Source organism: Ambystoma mexicanum, chromosome 11 (assembly GCF_040938575.1).
Source record: "Ambystoma mexicanum isolate Mex_15411 chromosome 11, UKY_AmexF1_1, whole genome shotgun sequence".
In the NCBI taxonomy this organism is placed as follows: domain Eukaryota; kingdom Metazoa; phylum Chordata; class Amphibia; order Caudata; family Ambystomatidae; genus Ambystoma; species Ambystoma mexicanum.
Window position 1 is genome coordinate 72,016,675 of NC_090934.1, and position 15,035 is coordinate 72,031,709.

The window sequence follows — 15,035 nt, forward strand, 5'->3', positions numbered from 1 at the left end:
GATATGATAAGGCATTTATAATGTGCCTATACAGAAGTGTTTCATGGCGCGACGAGGCAAGGGAGGGGGAACAGAGGGAAGACAGACAACGATCCTACTAGGCCAAGCGTCATTCAGATCGTGCAAGTGCAGGGGAAGGAGACAGTGCAATACATGAGATAATAGAATAAATAACAAAATTAAGTATGGCCAGCTGGTGACAAGTGCAAGGGAGAAGGGTAAGTGCAGGCATCAGGTGTCAGTTGCTAGTGGTAGGACACTAGGGATACAGAAAACAGTCCCCAAATGCGGGGGTTTCCAGGAGGGCAGTGCAGGTGTGCGAATGGTGGAGGGGCGGGGGGACCTGGGCCCGAGATCAGAGGGTGGCCAGGTAAACCAGAGCAGTTTCAGTATAAGCCAGGAAATCAGCAGGGGAGAGGAGGAGAAAAAGCAGAAGCAATGAAAAAGGTTTTAAGGTGCTTCCGGAACCGGAGATGGTTCTCCTCAAGTTTCAGGGGGCAGGGAGGCTGTTCCAGAGGGAGGCCCCAGCCGAAGAAAGTGATCTACCACCAACTCTTTGCTTGGAGAAGCGACTGACACTGAGGAAGTTGGAGGTGGATGAGCGAAGAGCTTGAGAAGGGAGATATTTAGGAAGAGAAAGTTGAAGGTATTGAGGTCCTTGGCCCCAGAAGGACTTGTGTACGATGCAGAGGGTTTTGAACTTAATCCTCGCAGCCACTGGGAGTCAGTGCAGAGATTTCAGTCCTGGAGAGATACGATCCCTGGGCTTGAGGCCAAGGACACGTCTGGATGAGCTGCAGAGGGCACAGGGTAGAAGCAGGGAGATTTAGAAAGAGGCTGTTGCAATAGTCCATCCTAGTGAGAACCAGAGCTCAATGGGCATCATTAAGACCCTGGCGCTAAGGGGTTAACGGTGCCGTAAAAGGCTGCGGCGCTGTTAACCCCTTAGCACCTAATTACGAGGTCCCTTTGCGGCTCCCGACCTTAACGGCTGGTCTGGACCAGCCATTAAAGTAGGGACCCGCAAAGGGACCTTGAAGGTAATAACTTACTGCAATTTGCGGTACCGTAATTACCGTCTTCTCCATTCCCATTGAGCCCTATGGGGCAAAAATGGGAATGGGGAAGGGCCAATGGTGCATGGGGAATTACCGCCCCCCAGCCTTGGAATAGGGTGGTAATTCCCCATTGCACCATGGCGGACTCGTTACAATACCAGCAGCAACCATGGTGCTAATAGCCTCATTGGTTACCGCCAGTGTTGTAATGAGGGCCAGTGAGCTTCTGGGGTAAGCATAGGAAAGGTAGAATACCTCTGAGAAGGTTCAGCTGGTAGTGTGAGTTCTTAGAGATATCAGAGATGTGAGGAGAGAAGGAAAGTGTGGCATCGAAGATGACCCCGAGGATTTTAGCCCCACAGGTGGGAGCAGGGAGATGGCCAAGAGAGGCCGGCCAGAGAGTGACAGGAAAGGAGGGTGTGGGTGTGCCAATGAGGAGAAACTCAGTCTTGCTGGCATTCCCACAGCACCTATGTTAGGATACTAATATACAGAGTATCTTACTAAGATACATAGTGCCCCATTGCTGCATTGTGCTGGTGATGCCCTGCTATTACTGTGAAGAGGAATAGATCCCCCCTCTCTTTGGTACCAGACAAGTGAACATGTCAATTAAGGGCATGTGTTCTGCCCTCCTGTCAAACATTGTAAAGGTCAGATACACTGTTCATTGAGGCAGCCAGGCTGCCCTTATTGAAGAGAGGTACATTAGGAAATTGGTGACACTGCACTTATTTATTTAAGACAACATAAACAAAGGGATGCTTACATTGCTCACACCCTAATTAGCACAGAGTATAGATTTCTGATATAGAATATAGGTCAGCAAAATAATCCATTCCTTTCAGAATTAATGCAACATCATGGGCCTCATTACGACCCTGGCGGAAAGGGGTTTGCGGCAGCGTTAGCTGCGCCAACCCCTTTCCGCCAATTCCGAGTTCCCTTTCCGCCATGGCGGTTTTTACACCTGCTTTTAGCAGGTGTAAAAAACCATGGCGGTAAGGGACCTTGGCGTTAATTACGCCACCGTAATTTACGGTGGCGTAATTAACGCCTTCCCCACTCCCATTATGCCCTATGGGGCAAAAATGGGAATGGGGAAGGGTAAATGGGGATTGGGGATTTACCGCCCCGCCAAGGTCGGAATGGGGCAGTAAATCCCCTTACCGCCATGGCGTAAACGTAGTTTGCGCCATGGCGGTAAAGTCACGGCCCTGGCGGTAACTTACCGCCAGGGTCGTAATGAGGCTACATGTATTATAAATGGCTAAATCCACTTGAAGATTTAGAAGTGTTGAGCAAACAGACTATATAGTGTAGTGTGTAATGGGAGTGCATTGGGAAAGAGCCTGTATGCAGTGATTCAGCAGTTTAAATTGTAGGAATATACAGTTTATTACAGTGATGTTCACAGGTTTTTTATGAATAAAATGTGGCTGTGGACTGAAGCAGATAAGTAAGGCAGGGTGACCTGGGACAGTATGTGATTGAAACCTGGAAACCTGAGTCATTTCTAGAACCTGTTTTTTCCAGTTTTAAGGTTGTGAAATATATCTCATGGTTTAGAGAAATTTGGAAAAAAAATAGTCATGATCATGTGTTTCAGGAGGTGTTCATGTCCAATGGAAGCCAAGTCATGTATTTGACTTTTGATTAAATTGGGCTATCAAAATAGAAGGGTGAAATGAGCATACAATTATTGTGTTGTTTTTGCCACACTATAAGTGTTGTCTAAAATGTAAGAAAAGTTGAGATATTCTGTGTACACCCTGTAAAATGGGTGATTAAAACAACATACACCCGGCTAGTAGTTATCTGTGTCTGTTTTTTTCACATTGTGGGCAGGGAGGCCGCTAACAGAAAATGATCCTAAGAAATTGACTGAGTGATCAGGCCGATCAATCCCAAAATGAATGTAGCGAATAAACAACTTTGTGGAGTCTCTGACTACAAATGTAACGTTGACAAGTCTGAGGCTATGCCACTCTCACGTATCTGCTGTAGTGGACACATGGAGCCTCATCATGAGTTTGAAAGTAGGGCAGTGGTATTTCTGCCAAACTACCACCAAAATCAATTACTGTTATCACCCCTTGGACCATTCGTTTACCACAGTATTACAAGTGACAGTATGAGGATGTAAATCCCTGTTTTCGGATTCCATATGAGCCAATGGGTCTTTTGGCCATAGTTCTGTCACAATGATTCCACTGAAAATTGGCTATAGGCAGTTGGAATTACCTCCAGCTGTTTGTTGGAAGTAAATCTGGCCTCCTACCACCAATCCTGTAATTCAGCAGTGCAGGAATGTGACAGCAATGAGATTACAGCTGCATTCCAGATGTGTTTTCAGCACCGCCAACCTTGTAATGATGCCCATGGAAAGAAGTGGCTTCTGGGGGAGCAATAACAGATTCAGATACCTTGGAGTACACTTCAGAAAAGACGTGAAGATGAGGCTGTTACACCTAATGGGCATTTTTGGAGGGAATAAAGCCTAGTTTTACAAGATGCTTGCTATTGAACTTTAAATTCAAGGCAAGATTGGCAATGTCCAAGCATATTTTCTGCAAAAGATATTGCACTTCTTTAGATGCATCCGATTTAAGGTTATAAGGAAGCAATAGAGTGCTTTTTACAAAGAAATTGGCAATATTTCTGTGGAGACAGAGTAAGGGTCTCAGTTTTTTTGTGTGCATTCTTTTGAGTCAGCTCTCAGAGGGTATAAGTGGAGAGAGAGAGGTGAATCTACTAGATTAACCAGGCTGGAAAGGGGTTATGCTAACAGAGGAACCAGTCTCAGGAAAGTTCATACGCAGTGCCACGAAAAAAGGAATTGGAGCTTAACAAAGAGCTTAGAAGGATGCAGATAAACTAGGGTCGTGCCAGCCCATGTTGAAAGTGTGGGACATTCAAAGAACATGATCAAAATATATTCACAGAGTCATTGGATCCAAGGTGGTATAATTACAGTGGATGCAATTTGGCGATTCATGGGTGTGTTATGTTTTCAATATCTGAGGTACTGAAATGAAGTATAAAGAAGAAAGTGGCGTACACATCTTAAAATAGGAGGATAGCTCAGCGGCAACATGCTCGCCTTGGAAGCAAGACGACACGAAACAATACAGGTTTGATCCCTGGGTCCGCGCTTAGAAACCTCTGGGTATTTAAGCGTGTTATAAAAACGCAACTAAGACCAAAAAAACAATTATGCAACTAAAAAAAAAAAACAATTCCTGTAACAGCGCCTCATTGCACGCGGGCTTTGAGATCACTTTAAAAATGCAAACATAAAAACAACCTACTTAGTTTCCTACTTTAAGACAAAATCAGAGCACGGTAGGGAAATAAATGACTGGTTCAAGTCAATCAAGGGAAGATGAGCATAGCAGTAGGAAACCAGAGCAGCGGAGAAACATGAGTGACTCTCTCACACCTGCATCAAGGGAAGTACAGCATAGCTGTGTGTTTGGTATGAAACCAGAGCTGGTGAGGGAAACAAGTGACTTGCTCACTACTGCATCAACAGAAGATCAGCATAGACTTAGGAAACCTGAGCAGGGGAGGGAAATGAGTGACTTGCTCACGACTGCATCAAGGGAAGATCGGCATCGCCATAAGAAACCTGAGCCGGGGAGGGAAATTAGTGACTTTCTCACGACTGAATCAAGGGAAGATCGGCATCGCCATAAGAAACCTGAGCCGGGGAGGGAAATGAGTGACTTGCTCATGACCTGCATCAGGGGAAGATCGGCATCGCTATAAGAAACCTGAGCCGGTGAGGGAAATGAGTGACTTGCTCACGACTGCATCAAGGGAAGATCGGCATCGCCATAAGAAACCTGAGCCGGGGAGGTAAATGAGTGACTTGCTCACGACTGCATCAAGGGAAGATCAGCGTAACCGTAAGAAACCTGAGCTGGGGAGGTAAATGAATGACTTGCTCATGACTGCATCAAGGGAAGATTGGCATCGCCATAAGAAACCTGAGCTCACGACTACATCAAGGGAAGATCGGCATCGCCATAAGAAACCTGAGCCAGGAGGGAAATGAGTGACTTTCTCACGACTACATCAAGGGAAGATCGGCATCGCCATAAGAAACCTGAGCCGGGGAGGGAAATGAGTGACTTGCTCACAACTGCATCAAGGGAAGATCAGCATAGCCGTAAGAAACCTGAGCCGGGGAGGGAAATTAGTGAATTGCTCACGACTGCATCAAGAGAAGATCAGCATAGCCATAAGAAACCTGAGCCGGGGAGGGAAATGAGTGACTTGCTCACGACTGCATCAAGGGAAGATCGGCATCGCCATAAGAAACCTGAGCCGGGGAGGTAAATGAGTGACTTGCTCATGACTGCATCAAGGGAAGATCAGCGTAGCCGTAAGAAACCTGAGCCGGGGAGGGAAATGAGTGACTTGCTCACGACTGCATCAAGGGAAGATTGGCATCGCCATAAGAAACCTGAGCTCACGACTGCATCAAGGGAAGATCGGCATCGCCATAAGAAACCTGAGCTGGGAGGGAAATGAGTGACTTTCTCACGACTGCATCAAGGGAAGATCGGCATCGCCATAAGAAACCTGAGCCGGGGAGGGAAATGAGTGACTTGCTCATGACCTGCATCAGGGGAAGATCGGCATTGCTATAAGAAACCTGAGCCGGGGAGGGAAATGAGTGACTTGCTCACGACTGCATCAAGGGAAGATCGGCATCGCCATAAGAAACCTGAGCCGGGGAGGTAAATGAGTGACTTGCTCACAACTGCATCAAAGGAAGATCATCATACCCTTAAGAAACCTGAGCCGGGGAGGGAAATGAGTGAATTGCTCACGACTGCATCAAGGGAAGATCAGCATAGCCGTAAGAAATCTGAGCCGGGGAGGGAAATGAGTGACTTGCTCACGACTGCATCAAGGGAAGATCAGCATAGCCGTAAGAAACCTGAGCCGGGGAGGGAAATGAGTGAATTGCTCACAACTGCATCAAGGGAAGATCAGCATAGCCGTAAGAAACCTGAGCCGGGAAGGGAAATGAGTGACTTGCTCACGACTGCATCAAGGGAAGATCAGCATAGCCGTAAGAAACCTGAGCCGGGGAGGGAAATGAGTGAATTGCTCACGACTGCATCAAGGGAAGATTGGCATCGCCATAAGAAACCTGAGCTCACGACTGCATCAAGGGAAGATCGGCATCACCATAAGAAACCTGAGCCGGGGAGGGAAATGTGTGACTTGCTCACGACTGCATCAAGGGAAGATCAGCATAGCTGTAAGAAACCTGAGCCGGGGAGGGAAATTAGTGACTTTTTCACAATTGCATCAAGGGAAGATCAGCATAGCCGTAAGAAACCTGATCCGGGGAGGGAAATGAGTGACTTGCTCACGACTGCATCAAGGGAAGATCAGCATAGCCGTAAGAAACCTGAGCCGGGGAGGGAAATTAGTGAATTGCTCACGACTGCATCAAGGGAAGATCAGCATAGCCGTAAGAAACCTGAGCCGGGGAGGGAAATGAGTGACTTGCTCACGACTGCATCAAGGGAAGATCAGCATAGCCGTAAGAAACCTGGGCCGGGGAGGGAAATGAGTGAATTGCTCACGACTGCATCAAGGGAAGATCAGCATAGCCGTAAGAAACCTGAGCCAGGGAGGGAAATGAGTGACTTGCTCACGACTGCATCAAGGGAAGATTGGCATCGCCATAAGAAACCTGAGCTCACGACTGCATCAAGGGAAGATCGGCATCGCCATAAGAAACCTGAGCCGGGGAGGGAAATGTGTGACTTGCTCACGACTGCATCAAGGGAAGATCAGCATCGCCATAAGAAACCTGAGCCGGGGAGGGAAATTAATGAATTACTCACGACTGCATCAAGGAAAGATCAGCATAGCCGTAAGAAACCTGAGCCGGGGAGGGAAATGAGTGACTTGCTCACGACTGCATCAAGGGAAGATTGGCATCGCCATAAGAAACCTGAGCTCACGACTGCATCAAGGGAAGATCGGCATCGCCATAAGAAACCTGAGCCGGGGAGGTAAATGAGTGACTTGCTCACGACTGCATCAAGGGAAGATCGGCATCGCCATAAGAAACCTGAGCCGGGGAGGGAAATGAGTGACTTGCTCATGACCTGCATCAGGGGAAGATTGGCATCGCTATAAGAAACCTGAGCCGGGGAGGGAAATGAGTGACTTGCTCACGACTGCATCAAGGGAAGATCGGCATTGCCATAAGAAACCTGAGCCGGGGAGGTAAATGAGTGACTTGCTCACAACTGCATCAAGGGAAGATCAGCATAGCCGTAAGAAACCTGAGCCGGGGAGGGAAATGAGTGAATTGCTCACGACTGCATCAAGGGATGATCAGCATAGCCGTAAGAAACCTGAGCCGGGGAGGGAAATTAGTGACTTGCTCACGACTGCATCAAGGGAAGGTTGGCATCGCCATAAGAAACCTGAGCTCACGACTGCATCAAGGGAAGATCGGCATCGCCATAAGAAATCTGAGCCGGGGAGGGAAATGTGTGACTTGTTCACGACTGCATCAAGGGAAGATCAGCATAGCTGTAAGAAACCTGAGCCGGGGAGGGAAATTAGTGACTTTTTCACAATTGCATCAAGGGAAGATCGGCATCGCCATAAGAAACCTGAGCCGGGGAGGGAAATGAGTGACTTGCTCACGACTGCATCAAGGGAAGATTGGCATCGCCATAAGAAACCTGAGCTCACGACTGCATCAAGGGAAGGTCGGCATCGCCATAAGAAACCTGAGCCGGGGAGGTAAATGAGTGACTTGCTCACGACTGCATCAAGGGAAGATCGGCATCGCCATAAGAAACCTGAGCCGGGGAGGGAAATGAGTGACTTGCTCATGACCTGCATTAGGGGAAGATTGGCATCGCTATAAGAAACCTGAGCCGGGGAGGGAAATGAGTGACTTGCTCACGACTGCATCAAGGGAAGGTTGGCATCGCCATAAGAAACCTGAGCTCACGACTGCATCAAGGGAAGATCGGCATCGCCATAAGAAATCTGAGCCGGGGAGGGAAATGTGTGACTTGTTCACGACTGCATCAAGGGAAGATCAGCATAGCTGTAAGAAACCTGAGCCGGGGAGGGAAATTAGTGACTTTTTCACAATTGCATCAAGGGAAGATCGGCATCGCCATAAGAAACCTGAGCCGGGGAGGGAAATGAGTGACTTGCTCACGACTGCATCAAGGGAAGATCAGCATAGCCGTAAGAAATCTGAGCCGGGGAAGGAAATTAGTTACTTGCTCCCTACTACATCAAGGGAAGATCAGCATAGCTGTAGGCTACACATTGCTTGGATCAAGGGGAGAAGCAACAGGCCTTACTAGATGCTGTCCTCTGAAGTGGGAGGTAGAATTGGGTGGATCTCTAATAGAAGAAGATGATAAAATGGTATTAATGACCAGTTTTTGACTCAATATGCATCAGCCTTGGACCTTTGCACAACATTTGTCATATGTTCTGGACATCTGATCATCTGTACAACTGTTGGCTTAGAGACAATAAGAATCTCTGGGCATGGGGGGACCCTGGGGAGAATGATGCACACATGTTCTCATCCTGTTAAATAGTTTAGACCCCCCCCCCCTATCATGGAATGATAACAATATTGAGCTTTATGTTAAAGGTACCAGTAGACATATCAGGCCCAGCATTGACACTGCTATGGGCTATAGGACTCTCGGATACTGCCTGGGAAATGACTTTCTTGCAAGGAGACGTGTGATGGGGAAAATCATGCTTTTGAAGGTTGGGAAAGGGACTGCCCTTTCCTAGATACTGGGTTGGACCGAATACAGTCTGCTGTTCTAAGCCTAATACAGTGTGGCTGTATCCATGATACATTCAGTACTGAACATTTGTGATTACTTAAGCTTTTGTTTTAACATTTATTTAAATAATTTGATTGAATACCCAATGTTTTACAGTATAAAATGGTCATTAGTTGTGTGCACTGTTTAATGAACATGTGCAGGTCTTCCGACCCATAGGAAAGACTTTCATTCCACTGAATCACTTTAGTCAAGTCCAGTATTTAGAGGACTCTGCATCCCAACCTCCACTCGGGCTCTCGGATGCATGATGTTACAGGAGACAGAGAGTCCGCAGGTCACATTGGACTTGCTTTAGCCTAATCTCTCAATGCTGCTGTTCTAAGTCTAATATTGGTTTCTTTGCATCCACAATACTTTCAGAATTGATTTACAGAATCTTATTGAATAATGTTTCTTACACTATAGGTCGATACTTGCCTCATTAGAAGTTGGGCGGTATGTGGTAAAAGTGGCAGAAATGGAATTACTCCCACTTTTACCACACCGCTGAAAAAGGGCTCCATGGAAATGGGTGCTAATTCCACTGCTGGAATTAGCGCCAGCGGAATTAACGCTAGGTAAGTATTGCAAACATCTGATGGAATAAGCATCAGCACTAATTCCACCAGAGGAATTACCACCAATATGCCAAATGGTATTTCCGTCATATAGAAATACTTACCGAAATACTGCCAAGAAATGGGCGGAAATTTCACTGAAAAATACAGTGCAGATACCTCTACAAAAGGTGGAGGTAAATGGATACCGGTGATGGAAGCAAGTCTCAGGTGTACCCGATCCACTCAGGAGGAGTACATAAGGGCCACACGCCTGCCCCAAACACACCTGCCAACACCATGCTGCCACAAGCAGTCGCAAATTAAGAGATGTGGCACCTCCTGCTCCACATTAAACTGCAGAGGGAGGAACATCAGCACGGGCCACAAAGCGCAGAGAAGAAGAGGAGACAACACCATGCAAGGCGAGCGCACATTCCCCGTATCTGGCCCTCACCCTGGGCATTGACTGTTGCCCAGCTGATTATCCTGTACCGGCTGAACAGGGAGGCACTTGCAGATGTACTGGCCATGCTCAATGACTACATATAGAGTAGGATCAATATCAGGACTGCCCTGACCACTCTGCCGAAGGTAGTGTTGGTGCTACATTTTCAGGCCAGTAGCAACTTCGAGCACACTGTGTGCATGCTGCATGCATGACATGTCCCAACCCCCTTTTTCATTTGTGCTTGAGCAGGTGCTGGAGACACTCTTGTGCTATGTATCCCGGCACATCTCCCTGACCACCACCCTGGCACAGATAAATGCCACACAGGCACACTTCTTTGAAGCAAATTACAATGCTCGACTGCTCCCATGTGGCGTTGGTTGTCTTCAAGGCATCCTCATAGGCATTCAACAACAGGAAGCACTTCCACTCCATGAACGTGTAGGTCACACACACTGCTGGCCTGACCATTACACACTGCTGTGTATTCATTTATGGATCTACCTACGATGCCATGGTCATGTGCAATAGCACCCTGTCAGCATACATGGCGAGGTACAGGGGCCAATGCACATGGATTCTGGGGCCAATGCACATGGATTCTGGTTGAGTACAAGTGCCGTCACTCAATGCTGTCTCGCAGCACCAGTAGAATGTCATGTGAAGGGGTGCGGACATTACAACTAAATATCAATGCATGCCCAGTCAAGGCACCGTACATGCACTACATGCCCTCTCACCCTGCAAATGACATCCACCAACACACAGGACTATGCAGTAGAATGCCAACAATGCATATTGCACCAACATCTAACTCATACACAAACAGGGAACTACAGGAACCGCAATGCATAGGGCATGCATACCTACACAGCTAAAGGAACAGTTAAAAATGCTAAATATCAATTCGACACTGCCAGACAGTGATGTCGTCCATACTGCAAACCATGTATGTGAATCCATTGTGGCAGGAATACAAACACCACAAAGAAGCACAATAACAACCAACCACCCAGCAGGGCCCATGCTTGTTAGCACAGAACATCCTCAACAGAGATATCGTGCATGTTGAAAATACTGTCACAGGTCATGTCTGGCACAACTGGTGTGTGATCTGTGTGCAAAGGGTATCTCATAGTGACAATGCATGTGTACCCCTGTTAGTACATCACACTTCATGTAATTACTGGAAATAGAAATAGTTATGTACAAATCCATCATAACTGCATCAAGAGAATGTCCATCAACAAGCCACATGGCTGACACCTGTCTCTGATGTTCTTGCAGGCGACTCTGGTTACACACAGCTCCCATGGCTGATGACAGATGGATGTGGAGTATCAACGTACGCCACAGAAGGTGGGCTACAATGAAGCACATATCGGACCAGGCTCAGCATTGAGAGGACCTTTAGCCTACTGTATGCACGTTTCAGGGACCGTAGGGGCCTCATGTACAGGCCTGAAAAGGTTGCCCAGATATTTGTGTCCTTGCCCTGCTGCACAACATCTCCCTCAGGCATAATGTCCCCCTGCCCCATGATCTGGACATGCCTCCCCCTGAACAGACTATGATGCACTGTCGGCTGACGCAATTCTGCCTCAAACTCAACCAGAGGAAGCCAGGGATGGATGCGTGGTGTGTCAATAACTCATTGAACATTATTTCTAGTCGCTTCAATGTACCCATGCCTTGGTATATGCTCGATGAATGACCATTGGACACTGTATGAAGGATACACCAATATATGACACACGTGTGGAATATCCGTTTAAGGTTACGTATGGCCATTGCCGGAGTCGAAAAAGGACAGAGAGGTCCATTTTTGAAGTTGCTGTAAGTATTTTCTTGGTCCTGGCCATTGAAACTGATCAACGCTTTTCAAATGGAAATCCTTTTAATTAAGTCAGAATACCATGGCCATTTGTTGTGTTTGTCTTTCTTGTTACTGGGTGCTGTTGATGCGTGTGTATACACACACCTGACTCACAACTTCAAGCACACTGCGGTGTGGGAGAATACACACAGAAATAAACACAGAAATCCTCATTGGAATTCTGTGTCGGAGAGTTTTGGGGCACCGGTCCCATGTTTTTAATAAAGGTGTTCTTAACAGTGTGTGATAGTTTGTCAACCTCTGCAGTGATTTTACTAATATGTTCTCATATGTGGATACATGTTGTGAGTTGTAGCTTTGTTGAGGGACATTTTTTTTTTCTTTCCCTTTTTTCACCATTCCCCAGGGTCAGATTTCTCCTGGGGCAGCAGTGTGCTTCCTACTCAGGAACAATATTAGTTTATTGGCAAATGATTGACTCAATTGGTGAATTGCTTTGACTGCCATCAGTCCCACTGGTGCTTAAAATGGCTGTCTGCCACATGTGGTCAGGGGTTGTCACGGGGCATATGGGTGGGCACAGATGTTGTGCCATGTGTGACAATGGCATCATATCGTTACACTGGGAACACAACAGGACGCAGTGTCATCTGCAGTGCTGGTGGAGGCGCCACTGGCCAAACTTGACATGGCTAACATGGGGCAAGTGTGATGTGACCTTGATCTCTTCCTCCTGCTTTTCCTCCTGGTACTTCCATGGCCAGCCTGTGCAGGGGTGGATGTAGGTGCTGTGTCTGACTCGCTCTTTTTTCCTTTAGTGATATATCTTGACCAGTAATAGTTAGGAACACAGAAATCAAAAAGTACTATATTTGCAGACTTATACTTCAAATATGTTCTTACAATAATTCACTTAGGGTCCACTCACAGCATATGTAACATATACATAGGAAAAATACACACTGAAAAGATAGCAATGCTTTCTGTGTATGAAGACAATCAGTAAGGTTATCAACACTTTCCTATTGTTCTGCTGTTTTTTTATTACTTCTCTGGATATGCTCATATTAATAAAAAAATATTTGTATTTGCATTACTTTATTTAGGGTGCAGTCACATCATGTGATATGTGTACATAGGGAAGTAGTAGGTTTGAAGCACAGCAATCATGTCTGTGCATAAAGATAATCAGTAAGGTTGTGAACACCTTCAGCTTCTACTGCTGCTTTTTTGCGTACTTCACTTTCTCTACATATACTCATATTTGTATGTGTTGTGTCTTTGTGTTTTGTATGTAATAATGAAATTATGTAGTAAGTAGTTTTATTAGCTATTTATTACATGTTGCATAGTACACAAAACTCTAATAAGAAAGCATTTATCATTTCACTATTTAACATGGTAAGATTATGAATATTGCACCTCCATCATGTATGCTGCGCACAATGCTTATGTGTATACATGAGTAGCTTACTATACTGTAAAGAGCTTCATACTAGAATGCCAATTATATCAATGCATTGCTTAAAACTCTACATAGCTCATGATATTTATTCCAATGATCCTTGACACTTTTTGGTCAACATAATAATAAGAATCCCTTGTACAGACTTTTCATGAAAAGTAAATGTGCATGTGATGTCATCAGTGATGTCATCAATGACATTTGTGATGTCATCTTTGATGTCCTGGGTGTTAGTCTTAGCAATGTACGGTGGTGGTGCGAGTTATGGTTGCTTAGCTTACCATAACTGGTGAATTTCAGGGGTTTTTCAGTTTTACTTGGAACCATAACGTCCCTTTAACAAAGTTATTTTACTGAATTTCATAGGTTTTTAGTACCGCATCTTAACCATAACGTCCCTCTAACAAAGTTTTTTTTACTGAATTTCATAGGTTTTAGTAGCGCAACTTAACCATACAAACTTTTTTTTACTAAATATACATTTTCAAATTTGTGGCTGTGTTCTTCTTCATTTGGTCCACAAATGGAGAAAGCGAGGCGCAATGTCTATAAGGCTGTTTGTGCCTTTCTAAAAGATGTTGGCATGTCATCTTTCCACAATGAAAATATTATGTTTCGCAGCACATTCATTTTTCGCAGAGATGGAGTCCATCTTACATATGCTGGCAATCAGATGTTTATTTGAAATGTACAAAATGCATTGCGGCCTTTGGAAGTATAGCCATCTATTTTGCACTACACGTTGACAAATCCAAGTTTTTGAAACACACAAAACACCACTAAAAGCCTCTTTTCAGAGCAACCACTTACTCCCAGAGAAAAGTTCATTGGTTTTGCTAGGGTTGCACCCCAACATTTTATCTGTCCTAGGACTGTCCGCAGACTTTTAAAAAATGTACGGGGTCCTGCCCAGTCCTACCCAGTTTACATCATAGTTCTATTTTTAAACTGAGATAGGCGGCTCTGAAAATAACCTTTTTTTGTTTTATATATTTTTTGTTGCTCTTTGTACACCCGACACACTAGGAGAGGAGAGGAAAGGAGGGTAAGGAAGGGACACCAACCACGGGGATAAGAAAGGGCAGGTGGAGAGAAGAAGATGTAGGGTGGGCCTTATTTAGGTAGGTAGCAGCTCTTCTGGTGCTCCTTGACCATAGTCTCGAAAGCACTTTGAAGACTCTCCCCCCTGCAGAGTACTGCGTCGCAATACATACACAATATTGTGACCCTTGAAAGGTAAGGGTCAACAGCATCGCGAATGGCCTGTGAAGTAGCTGGAGGGATGCGCTCTCCCACATGAGTGTCTCTTGTGATGAGAGGATCGTAAACGAAGGATGCTGCGGAGGAAATCAACCTACTACGTTCTTTACATGGTACAATCTTGCGAATGTCTGCACCATGGAACGAAGTTAGGTGTCGCTTCATGGACGTCGTACCAAGCTGTACGAACCAAGTCTCCCACGACTCAGCACTAATTTGCACTGGTTACAAGTGACCTTGTCCGCACGTGCTTTTGGTACGTTACCATAAACGGTAAACAACCGGCACACCCACGACTCCCGGCGAGTGCTGGTAGTAGGGAGTTCCTTGACCTCATTCTCTTCATCCTCTTCATCCTCGTTCTCTACATCCTCAAGCATATTCCCCCCTGCAGGCCCTTGGGGAGGTGGTGGAGGGTTTGGGGGTGGTGCTGAGGCTGATGTAGCAACAGCAGTCATGGATGCCATTACGGTTGGTAAGGTAATCTGCAATAGCCAGAGTACAATAAAGTACAATGAAGATGAGCTCTGGGGTGTGGCCTTTTATAGGGT

The 15,035-nt window shown here is 46.0% G+C and overlaps 1 protein-coding gene across 1 annotated transcript; it reads left to right on the top strand.

Moving 5' to 3' along the window:
- Positions 1-5,810: 5,810 nt before the first annotated feature.
- On the top strand, positions 5,811-7,106 carry LOC138504918 (trichohyalin-like). Its single transcript, XM_069625318.1, has one exon. It carries the CDS (start codon positions 5,811-5,813, stop codon positions 7,104-7,106), a length of 1,296 nt encoding a protein of 431 aa, XP_069481419.1.
- Positions 7,107-15,035: the final 7,929 nt, after the last annotated feature.

Coding starts and splice junctions, on each gene's coding strand:
- LOC138504918 (XM_069625318.1), top strand. CDS start 5,811: ATGAGTGACTTGCTCACAACTGCATCAAAGGAAGATCATCATACCCTT.